Raw genomic sequence first — 20,247 nt, 5'->3', positions numbered from 1 at the left:
GCCCTGGGGAACCCCAGACCAGGGACGGACAGAGCCCAGAGGACCACCAGAAACCGGGACCAATAGTCCATCCACCCCAGAGCCGTTCAGGCCCCCAAGAACCAACCCCCAGCCCCACAGCCAGCCCGCCGCCCAAAGAGGCCACCAAACCCCAGCAAGGACGACCTGGCCAAGAGCATCCAGCCAACCACCGACAGAGCAGGGGGGCACCAAGAGCAGGCTCTCACCACAACAAAGGGGCCAACCAGTCGATGTGATGAAGCCAATCAAAGGAGCCCAAAAAGTCTGATCCGGTGTGGCAGCAGWGGCTGTTTCAATACTAATATAATCTAACAGAAGATTTCTATACTGATTAATACTAAGATCATCTTTATTTTTCCAATTCAAGAGTATGATTTTCTTTGCAATGCTTAAGGCAGTGAGAATCATATGAGATGTGTTTTTCCCTATAGTGACATCATCTAAGATAGCCAATAAGCAAACAGATGGAGAGGGTGGAATATTTCATTTCAGACACTTAGACAAGTCTTCACAAACCCGGACCCAGAACCTCTGAACAGGTGGACAGACCCAGAATTAATGGATATAATTGTCTGGTACATTGCCTGTACACTGTGAGCAGTTATTAGATGAAGTAAATCCCATCTTGAACATTTGCTGGCCTGTATAATGTACTCTATAGAGGACTTTATATTGTATTAATTGCAGATTGGAGTTTCTAGTTATTTTATATGTTTCCGAGCATATTTGAGACAGGTGTTTTGGTCAAAGTTGACTCATAAGTCTCTTCCATTTTGCAACAGGTAATGGTATTGAGTCATCTATTCTAGACAGTTACTGATTTTAGATCGCAATTTGGGTGATTTAAGATGAAAGAATTCTAATACACTTGTTGGTGTCTCTAACAATGTTTAATTAAGCTTAAATTTGTGTTTAATTATAGACTTAATTTGTTGATATTCTAAGAAATATTTCCTGTCAATGCCATATTGTATTATTAATTTATTAAATGGAATAAAGTCTACACCTTCATATATATGTTCCAGGTGTTCAATTCCTTTACCTCTCCAACCTGGGAAGTTTAACATATTGCTGTCATGCTGCCAGAGATGAGCTGATATTGATACTTAACATGTCGTTTTATGTTTGTACTAATAAATGAAAGATCCGAAATCCTAATGTTATGGCATAAAGTTTGTTCTATGTCCAGCCAGGTTTCATCTAGTTGATTAGGATTTATCCACTTTCAAATGTATTTTAGCCTATTGGCTAGAAAGTAGTGATAAAAGTTTGGAAACTATAGCCCTCAGGTATCTTTCYTTTTCTGTAATGATTTTAGGCTAATACGAGGAGTTTTATTTTTCCACGGGAATTCAGAAATAAAGGAGCCCAGGGATTTAAACTAGTCAGGTGAAGGTTTATTTGGTATCATTGAGAATAAATAATTTATTCTCGGTGAGCATCATTTTAACTGAGGCAACTCTTCCCATAAGTGATATGGGTAGAGATCTCTGTCTAGTAAGATCTTCAGTTTTCTTTAGAAGCGGGATGTGGTTTAATTTTAAGTCTAGGAGAAATATTAATACTCAAATATATAATATTACCTGACTGCAGATGCGTGTTGAGGGAATTGTTAAAAACACAGTTAATTGGAAGAACTGTAGATTTTAACCAATTTATAGAGTAGTCAGAAACTTTTGAGAAAGAGTTTATTAATTCAGTAACCTTAGATATTGAGTTTTCTGAGTGCTGAAGAAAAAGTAAGACATCATCAGCATAAAGACGTAATTTTATGTTCTATGTTCTTACATTGTATGCCTTTAATATCTGCAGTTTGCCTGATTGCAGCTGCTAAAGGTTTGATAAAAATGGCAAACAGTGAGTGGGACAGTAGGCATCCCTGCCGGGTGCCTCTCTGTAAACAAAAGCTAGAAAATGTTTGGTTATTTGTACTGACACATGCTGTTGATGAGCTATATATTTTTAACCAATTAATGAAATGGATTCCAAACCCAAATTTATGCAGGGTTGCAAATAAGAATTTCCAGTTTACGCTATCAAATGTGTTTTCTGCATCCAGAGACAAAATAGCCATTTCAATATTTTTACTGTATGAATAGTCTATTAAATTATATAATCTACGTGAGTTTGTAGTCGAGTGCCTTCCTTTTATGAAGCRGGTTTAGTCAGGATGAATTATGAGAGGAGTTATCTTCTCTAATCTTTTAGAGAAGGCTTTACATATTTTAACATCAACATTAATAAGGGAAATGGAACGATAACTTGTAGGTAGTCTGGGTCTTTGCCTGGTTTTAATTTGAGACTGATGTTGGCCGAATTAATATGTACTGGGAGTCTGCCATTTTCCTCTGACTCCTGTAGCATACTATGAAATCCTGGTGCTAAGATATTCCATAATTCTTTATAGAATTCTGCTGGAAACCCATCTGGGCCTGGAGCTTTTTTACTAGGCATGTTTTTAATAGCTTCACATAATTCAGCTGATGTTATTGGAGAGTCTAGTTCTAAAGACTGATTACTGGGTAATTTTGGAAGTGTTACTTTTTCCAAAAATTGTTCAATATCCTTATCTGAAGGGTTTATTTGCMGAGTGTAAAGCTCGATAGAAGTCTCTGAAAACACTATTTACTTTTTTCTGGTCATAAGTTATATTTCCAGTAATGTCTTTAACACCAGATGTAGTCATTTTTTCTTTATACATTTTGAGTTGGTTAGCCAAAAAGCTTCCTGATTTATTACTATGTTCAAAATTTTCTAATCGAACTCATGTCAAGAATTTTTTTTGTCAATGGATTAATTTAGCTCTAATTTTGCCTTCTGCATTTTGCTCTATTTCCTCTTCTTGCAAGGCTGCTAACATTTTGATAGATCCCTCTAGTTTTTGAATACATTTATTTTCTTTTTATTTGTTGAACATGATATTATTTTGCCTCTCATGGCTGTTTTCCCTGCCTCCCAGAGAGTAGATGCTGATGTTCCTGGTAAGTCATTATACGCTAGGTATGATGCCCATTCATCTTTAAAATATTGTATAAACTGTTCATCCTTGAGCAATGATGTACTGTATTAAATATCCAGTTAATTTTTTCTCACAGGTTCAAACATTTTTATTGATTGATTATGTACTGCTCTGTCAATCTTTTTTTTTTTTTTTTTGCTCATATTTGTTGGTTTCATGGTTGAAGGTACCCTGAAGCATTCACAAAAAAAGCAAGTAAATCTGAAGCTAACCAAATTTAAAAAAAACTGACTTAAAGTAAAGTTGTAATTTATTTGAAATTCTTTGCTTTGTCTGCAAGAAGTGATCCTAAAGGGTCTTTTTCATCCAAGATATTTACCTCGGCACACAGCTTCACAGTTTCAGTTTGGGTTTGTGGTTCATGGGTTTTGTGCTGAAAACCTGTTGGGGTTTGTTGGCTTACATATGTGTCTGTGGGTGTTGTGGTATTTTAAATGCTTTGGTTTGTGCATGTGGTCTGAGGAACTTCACTACTATTTGGTTTATGAGTGACACCAAACATTAAATTTGTTTGTTCCCATTTTTCAGTCTTCATCACAGTTTTTGTTTCCTGTCATCACATGTTTGCAACCGAGTTTCCTTTTAAATGTAATTTCATTTGCAAAAACTGTTTTTTTCCATTTATTTTGAATTGGTCTTTGCTATTTTCCCTCACATTTTTACATTACATTCCCTTTTTTTATCGATTGCCTTCCAGAGCCGATTAAGAGTGCGTGGGGACAATATTTATGTGAGGCACAGTAATTTAATGTTGGAGGTTGGTACTGGCGTCGTCTGATGGCTGAACATAAGATCTACGTGTTTTTTCCGACGCCATCAGAACTACATGTTTAGTCTGTACTTTACTGTAACGGACTGCTGCCCTCTCGCACTCTCAGGCTCTGTATGCATGCCTGCGTGTCTTCTTGTGTCTGGACTTCTGCTGAAGTTTACTCTCAAATCCAGATTTTCAGCAACTCTCTGAAAACCTATTTGGATGAAGATCTTTCAGTGCAAGTTGTCCTGGTTTACTCAGCAGCTATTTTGAACAGATTTTCAGCAGACATGAGCAACTGATTAACTGCTCAAATGGGATTAAATTAGAGATATTAATAGTAAAAAATCTGCAATCCTGAAATTGTCGTCTTTATTTTGCAAAGATTTTAGGTTATTTGAACCTCTTATGTGTGCTTCTATGTTCTACTTACACAGTTTGTTTATATTTATTACAGCTTTTTAGCTTTTAAAGGGGGGGGTGGATATGCAAAATATAATTTTTGAGCTTTATATCGTGGTATAGTCATTCCTTCATCAGAAACACACCCAAAGTGTTGCTTTAACTCGTTTATGTATGTTTGAGAAATCCTTGAATCTCTTGTGGTAGCCGTGTGAACTAGCTTAAACACTTGCTGGTACAAAGCACCGCCTATTTACACAAGGCTCCTCCCTGGAGCTTATTCCCTAGCCGAGCTTCCACCCCATAGAGCACCCCCTCCCCCACACAGCTCCACTAGGCTAGCAACTTATATTTTAAAAATGGTGGCTGTTCATGATTTCATTGCAAAACATAGCTTCATAATGATATATACTTTTAATGTCTTTGCAAAAAGCAGCTTACGTGTATGTATGAGGAGATATATTAGCAAGCGGAAACATCTCGTAAGAGTCGACTGCATCCTGAGTTGTCTTTTCCAAAAAAAAAAAAAAAAAAAAATGATAATCAATGTTCTGTCGGTTTTTATAACAAAATACAACACTCCTACGAAAGGTTGAAAACAACACGAAGCATTGTTGTGATGACATGCTGAAGTGGGAGTGTCAGAAACGGTAGGACGTTTCCTAAAGAGACAGAGGACAATTTCAAGGCCTAGGCTATGATTTATTTTTGATGTATACATCTGAAATACATAARTGAAACGAACATYCAGTGGRTACTTGATTGTGGTATAGAATTAGTCTATATAACACACAATACCCCTTTAATAAACCTATAGTTGCTTTCTTGTTTAAGAGCAAAGGATAAAGCACTTGGAGACAAGAAAAAGCTAAATATTGGACTTCTTATTTTGTATGTGGTTCAGAAAGTGATTTCAGCAGTTATACCATCAAGTTTTTTTAATTTTAGCATTTTATTGGTCTATTGTAGTGTTCAATACCAAGAGGACAGTTTTAGCTTGACTTATTAGATCTGCAGCAAATTTTAAGAAAACATTAACAGTTTAAATTGATTGAATCAATAAAGTGTTTGTATTAATAGATAAAACTGTTTCAAGGAGATACGAATAAAGTAAACATGTATTTGTGAGCACAATATTCAGAAACTGAAGGATCTTTYGYTATAAAGCTTAATAAAATGTGTCTYATGTGCATCTATGCAACAGCAGACTCCTGATCATGCAAAAAAATCTCCCAGGCTGAGTGTTCACAATGGCTGCTTTGTGAATCTGATGGATGGTGTTTCAACYTGACTTCAGTGCATGCTCAGTGCATGTTGAATGCTGTTTGGTGATTGTGTTTTATTTTGCCGTGTTCTCAATCGGTTGGTCAAAAAGTTTGATTCTTTGTCAGGCGGCCGTGTTTAACCTGACTAACCCTGCCTGTTTAACCCACATGAGGAGCTTCCTGCCTGTTTTTTTCTGGTGATTGGCTGCCAGTGTTAAAGTGGTTTGATAACGTACTAAAGCAACAACACTTTTGTGCACACAGTGGGGCTGATAGTGATCTTCTGCCTTTGCTGWAAAAGGTTAAGAAAGTGTCTGATGTCAGAAAAAGTTGAAAGAATAAAACAAAAAATATAATCTTTACAGGATAAGAAAGGTGTGTTTGGAGTAACACACAGTTCATCCGAGGTGATCAGATCYCAAGTGGGTAGTTTTGTGTTCCGAGTGGCGACTTATGATCACATCATACTTACGTACTCTACATGCAAATAAAAACAGTGCTTTTAAAGTGCCCCCGGCACTGCCAGGTGGTGCTAGGGAGGTGGAGGGAAGATAAGAAAATAAAATGTAAAAAGTAAATCTTAAAAATGCTTTAAATCATTATCATAAAACTAAATCGGTGTGTCAATATTTTAAAATCTAACTTATAAAGATTTATTAAAGCTATTCTTCTGTTCTTATTGTCAACAGTTTGTTGAAAAGTTGTTGTTTTTTCGGTGGGAATACAGTGTTTAAAACATGTTAATACAATTCTTGAGCTAAACAAAGTAATTGTTGAACAGGGAATAAAAGTGAGTTTGCATTTTGTGTAGCACTTMTTGTGGGTAAGTAATTTTATTTAAATAGCACATTTCACAGTCGAATAGCCACAAGGTGCTTCACAACAACAGCAACAACAACAATAAAAAGCATAAAACACATTTACAAATAAGAAAACAACATAAAACACAACATAAAACTCATACAAACATATTCAAAAGCCTGTTTTTAAAAAGTATGTTTAAAAGCCTTTTAAAGTCTCCACTGAGTCCACAGCTCTTAGAGATTGCGGTAATGAGCTACAACCTGAAACGCCTTGTCCCCACTTGTCTTTACTCGTGATCGAGGAACGAAAAGCTGATTTGAGTCACTGGATCTAAGTGTACGTGAGGGTACGTATATGAGAAGCAAATCTTGGGAACACCTGGGCTAGGCAACAAATGGGACCTCATCAGTTCTACTGAAGTTTTTGTACACTGTACCCAAATTAGTAATCATTACTAAAGCCGTTTATGGTAACTGATTACATRGGGATGTCTAGTTTTTACAAAATCAAAAACCAAACAATTCAAGCTCTGTTTACATAAAGTCTTGTATCCAAGCTTATCCATTATTAAATAACTTAAGATTTTAAAACTAATGTTTACGAGAAATTGACTCAACATTACTCATGTTTATCAGTAATTGCTACTCACATTTATCAGTATTCATTTTTAGTGTTAATAGAAATTACTAAATGTAAATTATAATCAATTTGTATCAATCAATTAAATGCAAGTGCAACATTTTAAATGTAAAWGTGAGTAAATAGTTCACAAAGTGTAAGATTTAAATCATTAACCCAAAGCAGTAAACAGGGAGGAACCAGAGTCATCAGCTATTCTACAGCACCTGCACTCTTACTAACYGTTTTCAGGCTTGTTATTAGTGAATAAAATTACTGAATTAAAACAAATCACCTTGGATAATGACAGATAAGAGTAAGTCAATTTAGGCTGTCATGTGTGCTGCTTTTACAAAATGTCAAGATAATATATAATTTTGTGAGGGAATGGGAAAGAAAAGAAAATTACCCATGATCCTTCACAGTCTCTACACCAATCAAATGAGGCGGTTAGAAAAAAAGAAACAAACTGAACAGACTAACACAGCTGAACTACCAAACAAAATTCATGGCCAGGAATCATTGTAATGCAACAGAAGAGACAGAGACCCGCCTTTTGCAAAAACATGAAAAGATTAGTAATAATAGGTTAACTTAATATGTAAAAGAAAATTTGGGTTTACAGTGTAAAATAACATACATTCAATGACTGATGTTATTATTCAGACTTTTGCTTATCATATTATGGTGTTGGCAACAAATGCAATATGATAATTACGTAATAGAGACAATGAAAAGAAATGTATAGAAACATAAAAGGATTCAAGATCTTCAGTTTAACTTGGCTAATAAGCTTTAAAATACTTATTTTCCAGCACCTAATTAGTGGACTGAGTTGTTTGTTATACAGTCATGCTGCTGTGAACACCAACCACATAACWCTAAAAGATTAGATTTTTGTATTATGAATAATAAGTACTTTACGGCACATTAAACGTACTGTGGGTACAATRGGCACTAATGACAATCACAACACTATAGAGGAGTCTCATTTATAGTATTCTCCTAAAATACTGATTAAATTTATTCAGTATTTAAATAAAAGTTGGGTAATAAAAGTTGAGTAAAAGGCAGAATATTTAAATTTATTCAGTAAAAAAAACAACAAACCACATCTAAATGAGATAACAGTTTTTGTCTTTGTTGCTGCTGTGGCCATCTAAAATTGGGATGACTCCTAGTGTTTAGCTGTAGATGTACATCCAGTGAATTTCATTACAATTAAAACTCCTCTGTCCTGAGTGTGTTCCCATCTGTATTTAACACTGCCACATGTGGTTTGATCACCCTGTATCCACGTTAGAAACAAACCTGGAAGAATGAACTGTGAAAAGGCAGAGAGGACAAAGCGGTGTTTGATACGACTGAATAGAGAAAAAACAGCAAACGGCAAAAGCAAATTAGCAGCTCCATGTTATGCATTCAGCCCTGCTGCTCCTGGCATTAAAGGAAAAAACTGAGCGAGATGGAAGACTCTGTTTCACTGAAGCCTGCTTAATGAACACGTCTCCATCACACAAGCCAAATAAGATATTTTATTTTATTTTAAGAGGCTTCAGTGAGGCATAGCTTCCATCGTGCTACCTTTCAGATTGACAGACTTATGTTCCTGTGAACCATGTTTTCCCTCCTCATCCTCCTCTCCTTTTGTCCAACCCTCTCCCCCTTTTATTACCTTTTTTTTATCTTCCATCACACTTTGTTTCTTATCCCCAATACACTTCTCTACCTCATAACCACATTGCACCTTTACTCAACTTTTATTACCCATCTTATTCGACACTTTCCCCATCTTCATACCACCTCCTCTTCTGTCTTTATTTTATCCTCTGATCTCATCACCTCTGCCTCACATTTTCATCCCACCCCTCTCCACCCCCCTTTATTCCATTTACTTTCCACCTGCCCCCCCACCCCATCCTCCCATCCCTTCCTCATTAGGACCACGATAAGACCCAAGACGAGGTCCTGAAACACCAAGCTAGCATTAGCCAGCTCAAACGCTCCTTTATGGAGGCGCCGCCCCCCTCTCCTCCTCAGCCCAACCAGTGGGAGAAACGCCTCACCTCCTCTCCTGCGTCCGTACGCGTTCAGCAGCAACAAGTGGTACGTCTGAATGGAAGTGTTTGTCTCGATGAGGCTCGTGAGTTTCAGCTGTTTTGTCACTGTTTCCTTGATGAATGTGACGAAACAAGTGTTTACACCAGTCGTCGTGTTTGTTTTCAGCAGGTTTAAAACTCAAAACCTTTTTAGGCTCTTGTCTGTCACAACTGCCACTGTTCCCTCACTTTTCTTGGCTTCCTTTTCTTGGTAAATTTTTCCATGTTTGGGTTTCCTCGATCTCTTTCATAACTTGGCAAAATTGTTGTTTCTAGCTTCGTTTGATTATCGGATTAACCTAACTTCCACTTCTTTTCATCCCCTTTTAGCCTGACACATATTCAGTTTTTTTTTTTTTTTTTTACAGCGCAGTGGTTTTGTTTAAGTTTGTCTCTGTTTTTGAGCTCTGTTGACTCTGCTCTTGTTCATGCAGTCCTTACATACACAGACCAGATGATGGGTTTCTGCATGGCAGCATTTTCTTCTGCTGGGAATCCTCTCCTTTCTTTCCAAACTTGTGTTTTTTGTTTTTATTGTGTGTTTTTGTGATGTAGAGCCTGGAGGAGGAGATAGCTTCAGTGCTTTTCAGATTTGCACCCAGTTTTCGTGAGGCAACACTAGATGGTGTTAAAACCACACGTACCCCTGCTGCTTCCACTGCTGCGCTCTGCAGTTCTTCTGATCCACAAAGGCTTCTTATTTCTACATCTTCTACACTTTCTGCTTCTGAGGTGCTTCTTCTACTTCTGAGCATTTAAGCTGGTATTTCACTGGGCTGCCACTGTTGGAGACTAGTTGTGGATGCAAATTATAGAAAAATATGCACATTTTTCGGTTGCAGTCAGACTGAATTTTCTGTATTTGTGACCAAGTGAATCATTAGGTCGCAAGCTATGTTTTGAAAATCACAGCCTGGTTTTGTGCGGTCAGCCTGACTATGAGCTGAACATGGATTGGAGACATTCGTAAGGATGCTTGGAGTCTCAAGCAAACAACAAAGTTCAGGTTTCTCTATGTTCTATGATGTTTTCTGATGGATTTAAATGTGAAAAAGAAAGATTTAAAAGCATACGTCTCCTTTAAGCACCAGGACTGTGCACCTCTGTGACTCCTACAAGGAAACTAAGAAGCCAAAAAATGTCCCAAGACATTCCGATGGCTCATGGACCCACATAGCAAAAAAATAGTCTGGTCCCCAGTTCTGGCCCACACAATGTYAATTTGGCCCAGCAAAGAATGATGGCCCTTTGGTGGCCTAGTTTTTGTTTCCTAGAGGTGATTGATGCATGGCCCAGCACCACATAAAGCAAACCCCAACCAGGCCAGTTGTGGCATTSCATCTTAAAAACATTGCCACCATTGCCAGACCTGGCCCACATTCAAGTTGACCAACCAAATGCTATGGCAGCAGTCACACTGGCCTGCTGTGTGGGTGTGATGTTCACCAACCAGTCACAGCCCAGTGAGATACTACATTTAGGAAGAAGTTTTCTTTTACGGGAAAACATTTGCTACTCAAGATTTGACTTACTAGTCATTTTGCAGGTTTTAAAGGCTTTGAGAGCAAACTGACACATAAGGATGCTTGTCGGATTTCTTTTAAGCTCGTGTTTGCTGTGGACGCTGCATGGCTGTGGGTTTTTTTTTTTAATTTTATGTGTCGTCCAGAGCAAATGCAAATCTGTTTGCTACATTTTGTGAAATATATATTCCATGTTAAAGACAGCAGGTAGTGAAGCAGGAGTTTAAGTGAAATAAGTAATACAATAACTCATAAAGTAATTATTTTGTGTTGGTTTACTAAGCTTTCTCAAACCTATTTCCCTGCATGCTCTTTTTTGTTGTGCAATTCATCTTATGTCTCCACAAAGACTGCTGATGTCAAAAACCATCTTTTTTTGTGAAAGAAGAAAGACTTCTTTTTGTTTGTTCTGGATATTTCTCTTTAAAGCATGTGTCATCATTTTGTTTTGTTTTTCTTTTCACTCCTTTGATTCCCTACTTTTTGCCAGCTGGTGCAGAAAGTCAGTCACCTGTCAGGAACAGAGTGAGACACAAAAGATGGCGATCCCATCCTCGTAGCGATAACAAGCATCTCATTGTTGCTATGTGCTAACAGTTATTTCTGTGTCGATTGACGTTGTGATGGTAACCTCTCTGTCACGCAGGTTGATGTCCCACAAACAGAAGCAGCTTCACCTGATAACACCATTACTGAAACCAGAGAACCTGCTAAGGTGGTACTAACTTCTTTTCTCTAATCCCTCCATCCTTTCATGACACTTTATAGACCACCACTTCCTTCATGCCTTTATTTATTTTCCTCTGGCAGCTTGAACTTCTCCATTACCACCTTCTGTGTTTTAATTATTTTCCATGACTTGTGTTTAAACTCATTCATCTTTCCCTTTTGTATTAATTTATTCACATTTTTTTAATTTCTGTTCAATGATCACGTTCTGCTTTTMTTTTGTTTTGTTTTTTGTTTTTTTGTCCCCATGCGTTTGTTTGTGTATGCGTGTGCGCCCCGTTGTGTGTCTGTACGTGCGTGCTCGTGTCTGTGAACGTGTGTAGACGACCGAGGTTGAAATCGAAGAAACCGTTGTCATCCAGGAGATTTCCAAAGCGGCCAAACCCGGACTCGTCTCTGTAACGGCCAGCCCCGCCGCCGCCGCCGCCGCCGCTCCGCCTGCAGAGGAGCAGGAAGCGCACAAGGAAGAGGTCAGGGTCGGAGAGGAAGCGGCGGTGGCGGAGGAGGAGGAAGTGCAGCCGGCGAAGCCAGAAAGCGCCTCGTCCGAGAGCGAGAGCGAGGAGGAGGCAGAGTACAATCCAGATGTTCCTGTTCCCATCTCCCAAACACAAATACCAGAGGAGAAGGAAGAGGAAGAGGAGGAGCAGTTTGCACCTCGGGACCCTCCTTCCCTTCCAGCTGAGCTCAGCCACGCCGCAGAAGAAACCACCGAAGAAGAAAAGTTCATAAAGGAGGAAACAGATGCAGAGAAGTCTGCAGTGGAGGAGAGGAAAACTGAACGTGAGACGGAGGAAAGRACAGAAGATCTAATGGTTACTCCGGATGAAGCTCCCGACAGCCCCGTCCCACCGGAGGGGTCCGGGGCGGATTTCACCCAAGAGGAAGAGGGGGAACCTAAAGTGAARGGAGAAGCCTTGCTGGTTGAAGTGGAGCCACGGCTGCAGGTTATTTGTTGCTCTGAGGTAAAGTCTTCACTGAGCCATCTGCGGAGCTTCCCTGGGGTCTGATCCCTCCTGCAGCTGTAGAAACAAACACCCTCCTTTCCCCCCGCTYCTTATCACAGCGCCGGTTTCCTTCCTGCTTGTTTGAAAATTTAAGCCCCATGTACATCCTCACACTCACCTTTGTCCTGTGAATAACTCCCTGAGACAAATCAAAGTACTGTCAAAAAATAAACACCAGTGTTTTTGTGTTTTAAAGACACATCTTCATTCAAACATGTTCATTTCTTTTCTCACATTTCATACCATTATCAACACGGCTAGTGCCAGTGTGGTGTGTTGGTGGTGTTGCCTTCTATTTGACAMTCTGTTTATGTGTTGTGAAGTAAATGGGGCCTAAGTGGGAGATTGCACAATGCTTTTAGGTGCATGCTTGTTTTTTTTATTTTGCTTTGCATGCTGGTTTTTGCCTTTGTGTGGGTAAATGTGTGTGTTTGTTGCCTGTATCCAGATTATGTTTGGCAGTGATAATTCTCTTTTCTTTTTGCTTTTGTGGAAATCATCATTGCCAACCAGTTTGGAAATGCCACCCTCTCATCCTGAATGTCACCTTGTTTACTTTTCAATAGCTGCTTTGTTTTCTAGTCACTGGAGCCGTGCTGGTTCCATGGGCTCGTGTTTTATGCATGTTTATGCTGTGTTGTATTCTGAGCTGCCACCAAAGAAAAACGTGTGGTCGGGCTGCTGCTTTAGTGTTTTGTTTTGGGTAAATGGTTTTATATGGAATTTGCATGATGTTGCGTGAGAGTTCTTGCTCTTTTTTCCCTTTTTTTTTGCACGATTTTTTGTTTTGTTTATGTGTCTACATTTGTACTGCGCTATCACTTTCATTTAGTATTTTAAAAGTGCTAATTCTCTCTCTCTTTTTGTCAGATTAACATTAACCATCTCCTTCCCCGCCCCTCACTCCTGTCTCTCCTCCCTCCCCAGCCGCCTGTGGTAAAGACAGAAATGGTGACTATTTCAGACACGTTCGCAGCCCAGAAAACTGAGATAGCTACAAAAGAAGTTCCCATCGTACATACGGAAACCAAGACCATCACATACGAGGCTGCTCAGGTGCACACTTAAAAAGCCCATGTTTATTTTGATATGGGAAACGTTGCTAATGTTCCACATACTAAAGTGCTTCCTTTTTAGCAGCATTGCATGGACGTCAGTTTACAGAGAGAAGCGTTTGTCTTTGAAACGGCAGTAATCGTAACGAGATGCTYCTGTAGAGCTAATCCTCTCATTTTTTGTTTTTCTGACGTTAGCTGGACGGTAACGGTGACGGTGAACCCGGAGTGTTGATGACTGCTCAAACGATCACCTCTGAGTCTTTGTGCACGACTACAACAACACACATTACTAAGGTACAGAAACCCACAAAGAAGCGCATCCTGGATCATTATCATGACTCCAGTCTGGGAGTTAAATACCACCTTCACGCTGTCGATGTGACGGAGCGGGAAGTTTCTCACTGATTTTTAATATTTTTAACAGAGCTTTAAAAAAATCTAGTCTTTTTCCAGTTTTGGCTGTTTTTTTTAGTGTAATTTTACAGAGTTTTGATTTTACAAGTTTTATTATTTACTGTGTGTTTTGCTGTTTTGTAGCACTTTGTGATTATTAGTAATGAAAGTGAGTTATGTAAATCAGATTCATTATTATTATTATTAGTATTAGTATTAGTATTAAGTTTCTGGTAAATTTTCATTCATTTTCCATTTGAAGATAAGCTTTTGGAAATATTCCAAACTGGAAACTTCATTGGAATTTATGGGAATTAACTGGATATTGGAGGTAATTTAAACAAACTATCTCCTCCAAACAAAATATTAGCTTTTATTTGATTTTGTTTTGACACTGGCCATTAATGAGCTTGATCCAAAGTTATGAAATAAATTAAATTAATGGCATAAAACGTTTAGAAAGCAATAATTTTAAACATTTCTACACTTCTTTTTTGTGGTAATTCTCTTCTAAAATCATGGACAGAACTCTGATATTCACATTTTATGATTTTCTTTCACGGTTTTTCATGTTTGTTGCATTTTACACTCATAAAACATGTAATCAATGTCAATAAAAAAAGTTTTGTCAACAGAGTAAAGGTAACACATTTACTTTACATGTAAATGTGTTACCTTTACTCAGTTCAGTTGAGTGGAAACAGATAACATTTTTTAAAATTAAATTCATTATATCTGATTTTTGAGTGCACAATAAAACTCTGAATTAAACATACTGTATTACTTGTTACTGTTTATACTTGTCTCAACATGGCCATGTAAAATAAATGATATTTTTAGGGTGTGGTTCTCATTAAAGAAAAAATAATCAGGTTGTTTAAGTCAAGATTTTGTAAGAAAAAAATTCAGCTAAAATTATTAAGCTTTAATATAAATTCCAGGTTGATTCCCATAAATTCTTTTATGCCGTACTCCCGTTTTGCATGAATTACCTGACTTTTACATGGTGTTCAACCACGTCTCCTTTTTTATTTTATGACAGAAGATTTATTAAAATCTGTTTTGGCTCCAGCTGCTTCTCCAAACAGCTCACAGTTTCTGTTATTAAAGTCATCACATCAACTTTGTTTCAGACATTAAAGGGCGGGCTGTCTGAGACGAGGATTGAAAAACGCATCGTCATCACTGGAGACTGCGACATCGACCACGATCAGGTCCGATTTCTTACTSCTCAGCTGACGGGTCACTTTATTCTAACCAAACGTGGGCGCTGTGGAAGTCTCTATTTTAGATGCTTAGTCAATGTTTTCTTTCCAGAAACACCAATTTAGGGTTATTTCCTAAAATTTTTGATGATATTTTTAAAACTTCAATGCAAGATTACACATTTTATATTGAATTTTGTATTTAAACGTTAAAAGTACTAATATGGGGATAATTTTCTCTGGCTGTGTTAGTCTCAAAGCTGTGATGAGTCATCTGGTGACATGTCCGTCATGTTGCTTGTCTTCTGAATGCATTTTGCTTTTGTGGAAATGATGCCCACGTTTCATCAGCTCCACTCAGATTTCCCTCACTGACTGGCTTCTWCTGTATAACATCCTCACTTATTCACACCTGCATTCAGAAAACTCTTATCTAACCATTTAAGATTTGTGTTATTTATTTTTTCTGTCACTTTGTTGCTCTTTCATTGTCTTTGATTTAAACAGCATAAAGTGAAACATACACGCTGACGTYTGGCAGCTTTGCTTTAAAAAAAAAACTACACAGATTATATTTAAAGTCATTTCAGCTCTGAGGATGAGCTCGTTTCATAAGTTCACTAAAGTTCAAAGACTCTGGAGCTACCTCTGCAGTAATATTTATAAGAAATTCAAAAAGAAATGGGATACAATTTCTACATTATTGGTCAAATCTGCCTCACACAGACAGATGCAAAATTATAAGACTAAATAAAACAAYTTCAGAGTGATATATCGTGTAAAAGGTTTATACAAGAGAAAAGTTTTTCTAATTTTAATATATTTATARATAAAAAAGCATAAATAGTTTAGCATTTGGTTTGCATGAGTTTTGACCCCTTTTTTGTTTGTTTATGTTGCCTTTATTATATTTCGCTGGATTTACACAACATAAATCAAATGTTCTTTGCTAGAAATTATTATTTTTTTAATAATTTTTGACCATTTGAAGCCGTTTTACTGAAGCGCTCCTCCGGTGTAGGAAGTAAAACGGCTCACTGGTTGTAAATCTGGCTTTTAAGTGATTTTTTTATTTTTCTGTGCTTCTTATTTCATTTCACTTTGATTTACCTGCATCATTTCCCCCCCACCTTCCTTTCCCTCCTCTCCTCTGCCTGCTGTGTTGGGTGCTGCCACCGTGTGGCTGCTCCCGGCTACTGCAGGCACTGGCACAGGCCATAAAGGAGGCCAAAGAGCAACATCCTGACATGTCTGTTACCAGAGTGGTTGTTCATAAAGAAACTGAACTGGCAGAGGAGGAGGATTGACTGAACTCAGGTAATATAAGCGACAGTTACTCATTCAATCATTTTATGGTAGTTGTATTTGTGACGAAAATGCGGAACGCCAGCTGGAGCTGTGGAACATGAAGGGGATTTGAGTTAGAATTAGCTTTGTGCTGGTCCCTGTATCGCTGCAGCTCACTGCGTTCTATCTGTTTTCCCAGAACTGAAAGGCCCAACAAAGCAGCTTCGCCACGACTGACCGCCACCTCCAGGAGCCGAGAGGAAGAAGAGGAGGTTTAGTCATCGGGGCTGAAGTAGTCGCTCTCATCCCAGATGGTGCATTTTAAAAACCAAGAGTAAAAACTACTTTTTCACTCAATCCGAGGGAACAAACAGAACCACTTTGTTAGCCTGACACCTGTAGTTGTATTTTTTTTTTAAATAGTGTGTTTTGTTTTACAAAAAGAGAGCGTGTCATGCGTAACTAAAACTAAAAATGCACCAATAACTGACTCGTATGATTTAAGCATGCCTACTTTAAATAAATCACCATTTTTTTTAAATTAAAACGTAAAATTCAAAACATTTTTTAATCAAAACAGAAAATATTATTGAATCAATACACAGAATCCTAATTTTTTTGTGCATTTTTTAAATTTGTTGAAAACAGCTCCTCGACAAATAATATAACAGTTTTAATAATAAGTTAATGTGTTTAAAGTGCAGGAAACAGGTAAGCACAGCTATTTTTTAAACACATTATAGATTAAAGTTATGCCATCTTTTCACTGTTTTAATACTTAAAGCTTGGAAGCTTAAATATTACAGGAAACAAATCATCCATGTTTTTTATTAATGTTTTTATTTTTGTGTCATAAATCATTCCATTCCTCAACAGCTGAGTCGGTTCATCTTCAGTTCAGATAACAAGACACGATTTGAACTTTTTAAATAAATAATAGCAMTCATTAGGCTTAAGAAGCTGAATGTGACATTTAAAAGGCATCTTACTTTTTTTTTATTAGAGATGAGTTTGAACTGAAAAAGAACAGACTTTAAAGCTGGTGAATAACGAAAAATGAAGGTTAGAAAAAAGAGCAGCTGTACGACACTAACTGTTCCTACTGGTCCTCAGGGTAACAAGGGAGATAAAAACTGACCTTTGATTGGGAGAGAGGACCTGGAAACTGGGTAATAACCGGGAGAGTGCCAACTAATAACTTGGGAATTAATGAAAAAAAAAAGAAAAAGAATGTAAGTTGGCCTTAATCTGTGGGGAAAAACTAGCTTTAACACGTTCTGTTGTATTCTGCAGAGTCGTTTGTTTTGAATTATGCAAAATGTAATCCTGCAGTTTCATTTAAAATATTCAAGTAGCAAAGGTACCAAAATGAGGACGACTTGAAACCAGTTCTGTCCCAGATTCAGCTCCGCTAACGGCAGCATGTTTGTTGTTCTGCACCCGTTCACACAGCTTCTCACATCTTTACAAGAACACAATCAAAGCCTGTTAGGGGATGATCGAAATCTGCACGTTTCACACGTTGTTGTTGTTATTGTTGATTCACATGGAGAGTTTAGATAAAACGCCTCTGTGCTGATGGATTAAGAACCTGTAGCAGCTCATCTCAGTTCATACAGTTTTGTCTCGACTGCGTTTTCCTGACATTTTGCCAATTCTGCTGTTCTCGTGACTCCGCACACTCACAAAACACAAACACTGAATCTGCCACTATACCAAATAGCAACACAACAGTGAGAATTCTTGTAAAGGGAAACCTTTTAGAGGGTTTGAAGCCCCCCTGGAAGCCCTTAGTTAGTTTATTTTCCTGTTCTTTTTACTCGTTTTATGACAAATGTGATTTGTGTTGCAATAAATGTGTCAAAACATGGCTTCATGCAGTTGATACAGATTTTCAGCAAAGTTGTTGTTAAAAAACTTAATTTTATTAAACTCTTATTGGACATTTTGAATAAGATTTAAAAGGCGAATTGGGTTCAGGATATGCATTTATTTAAAAAAATACTATTAATTTTAAACTAATTGTCTCCCTTTTACTAAAGCATCGAATTTGAAGATTTGAAAGTGAATATTTTTAGTAATCTGAGACTTAAAGTCTTGGTTTKATCTCTATGCAGGTATAAACAACATTCCATAATCCTTTAGTTTTGTACATTTTTTTAAGATAAAGCAGCAGAAAATCATTTTAAAACCATATTTTCATCTCTGCAGTTATTTTTTTACTGCTCCAAAAGATCTCATCAACCATGTTTGTAGACTTTCTTGTCATTTCTTTCTTTCTTTTTTTTATTTCTGTGAAATTCTTCCAGTTGTTGGAAGGTGGGATTTGTTGTACCGCCTCTTGCATTTTTAATATTTTCACCATGCTTTGTTTTGCTTGTCTTATTTTAATTATATTTTATTTTTTTTGACAATGAAGGAACACCACTACAAAAAGACTGAAGATTTCTGTCACCTCGCTCTTGTTTAAGGTTCTGGGCCTCTCTCATGTCCCGTCACAGGAGCTTTGGGGCTGCATGGTTGGACTTTTTTTCAAAATTGTTTTCAGTGAACTCCAAACAATCACACGTTAAAAGTTAATAACTTTTTATTACGAGTTTTAAAAAGCAGCACACACGTTTGGATTTTTACAGTTAAAAATGAAAAAAAGTCCCATTTTTATTGGTTCATGCAATGTTTTGATTGCTGTTATACGATTCAAAAAGTGACCATTAGATCACGTTTTATACTTTAAACAGAAGCCAATGAGTAGAAACGGCATGATACATTTTTACAAAAAAAAAAAAAAACAGGTTTTGGAAAATCAGCCAGCTTTGCTTCCTGTTTGCTAACCAGTAATCACTGGTAGGTTTTCATGTCTAGCAGCTTGTCTTGTGTCTCCCCACACAGCCACTCGTCCTCCCTGTGTAACACTGTTTAAATAAAGGAATGTTATACTCTGAAATCTCCCATCACTTTGTTTTCTTTGTTGTAAGGAACTCAAATGGGCTGATAATTGTGCTTTTTATCCAGTTATCCTTTTATTAGACAGTTTAGGGTGAAGCAAAAATAAACTATTTACTTTTCCATAACAATCAGCTGTTAAAAAAACGTTGTGTATAGTTTCTAGCTCATCCTGAGCATTTTAGCAGGGGTGCAACCAAGGGGGGCAGGAAYGGGGTTGATGACCACCCCTAAAAAACACCCTGCTGGCCCCCACCGGACACATAGTTTTCAGAATGCATTTTGAATTTCTCATAAAGGGGCAATATCATGTAAAATCTACTTTTTTGAGTTTTATATCATGTTAAAATGTTATACTCTCATAAAAAAAAACATGCCCAAATCCTTGCTTTGACTCATTCATGCATGTTTGAGAAATCCTGCAGCGTTTTTAGGAAGCCATGCTGAGGAGCAAAARGACAGGTGGGGACCAGAAACGCCTTTTGGGACCAGAAACGCCCCTGGGACGTGTCTTTAAGCCGAACTTCCTCCCTCATCATGGAGCACACCTCCCCGCCCCACACACTCCACCCATGACTCCTGCAGGCTCTCGGCAGGAACAAAGCAAACGAGTGAAAGTGAAACTTAAACTGCTGCTCTTAACACTACTCACTCAGTGAGGCTCTTTTCAGATTCAAAATACCTTTGYGGAAATGTATTTTCAGATGCCAAGTAGACTGCGTCATATCCCCCCTCCCCCCACTGAAATGTATGAGAAATGGAAGGAGGTTCTTAAAGAGACAGAGGCCAATTTCAAGGCGTTTAGAAGAGGAAGTGATGAGAAGATAAGTTTTTTTCTATTTAAACAAAAACAACATTTTAATAACTAAAGGTGACATAGATACTTTAATATGGTATAGTATTTAAAAGTATGCCTGAGAAACACATAATATTGGCCTTTTAAAAATTAGTAAAGGCTCATGAACAGAAAAACAAATGTTTTCGATAAATTAGAAGTTAAATAAAATACATTTCATTGAAGTTTTTTAAATAAACTTTAAATCTAGTCCACCCAAATACAGCTCATCTAAACCATGATGTATTGTCTCAGGAGATGCATAATAAACCTTTAAATGTTAATGCA

General features: G+C 37.5%; 1 protein-coding gene across 1 annotated transcript in view; it reads left to right on the top strand.

The window, feature by feature from the left end:
- Positions 1-19,125, top strand: part of epb41l2 (erythrocyte membrane protein band 4.1 like 2) — a gene marked incomplete in the record, with an annotated part of 68,659 nt that extends 49,534 nt beyond the window's left edge. Inside the window, 9 exon segments of the mRNA XM_014011900.1 lie at positions 3,738-3,797; positions 8,825-8,989; positions 11,152-11,220; positions 11,558-12,196; positions 13,166-13,294; positions 13,492-13,590; positions 14,823-14,903; positions 16,097-16,211; positions 16,381-19,125. Coding sequence (XP_013867354.1) covers positions 3,738-3,797; positions 8,825-8,989; positions 11,152-11,220; positions 11,558-12,196; positions 13,166-13,294; positions 13,492-13,590; positions 14,823-14,903; positions 16,097-16,201 — 1,347 coding nt within the window.
- Positions 19,126-20,247: the final 1,122 nt, after the last annotated feature.

Source organism: Austrofundulus limnaeus, unplaced genomic scaffold (genome assembly GCF_001266775.1).
Source record: "Austrofundulus limnaeus strain Quisiro unplaced genomic scaffold, Austrofundulus_limnaeus-1.0 Scaffold86, whole genome shotgun sequence".
NCBI classification, from domain to species: domain Eukaryota; kingdom Metazoa; phylum Chordata; class Actinopteri; order Cyprinodontiformes; family Rivulidae; genus Austrofundulus; species Austrofundulus limnaeus.
This window is presented reverse-complemented; position numbering and strand designations above follow the sequence as displayed.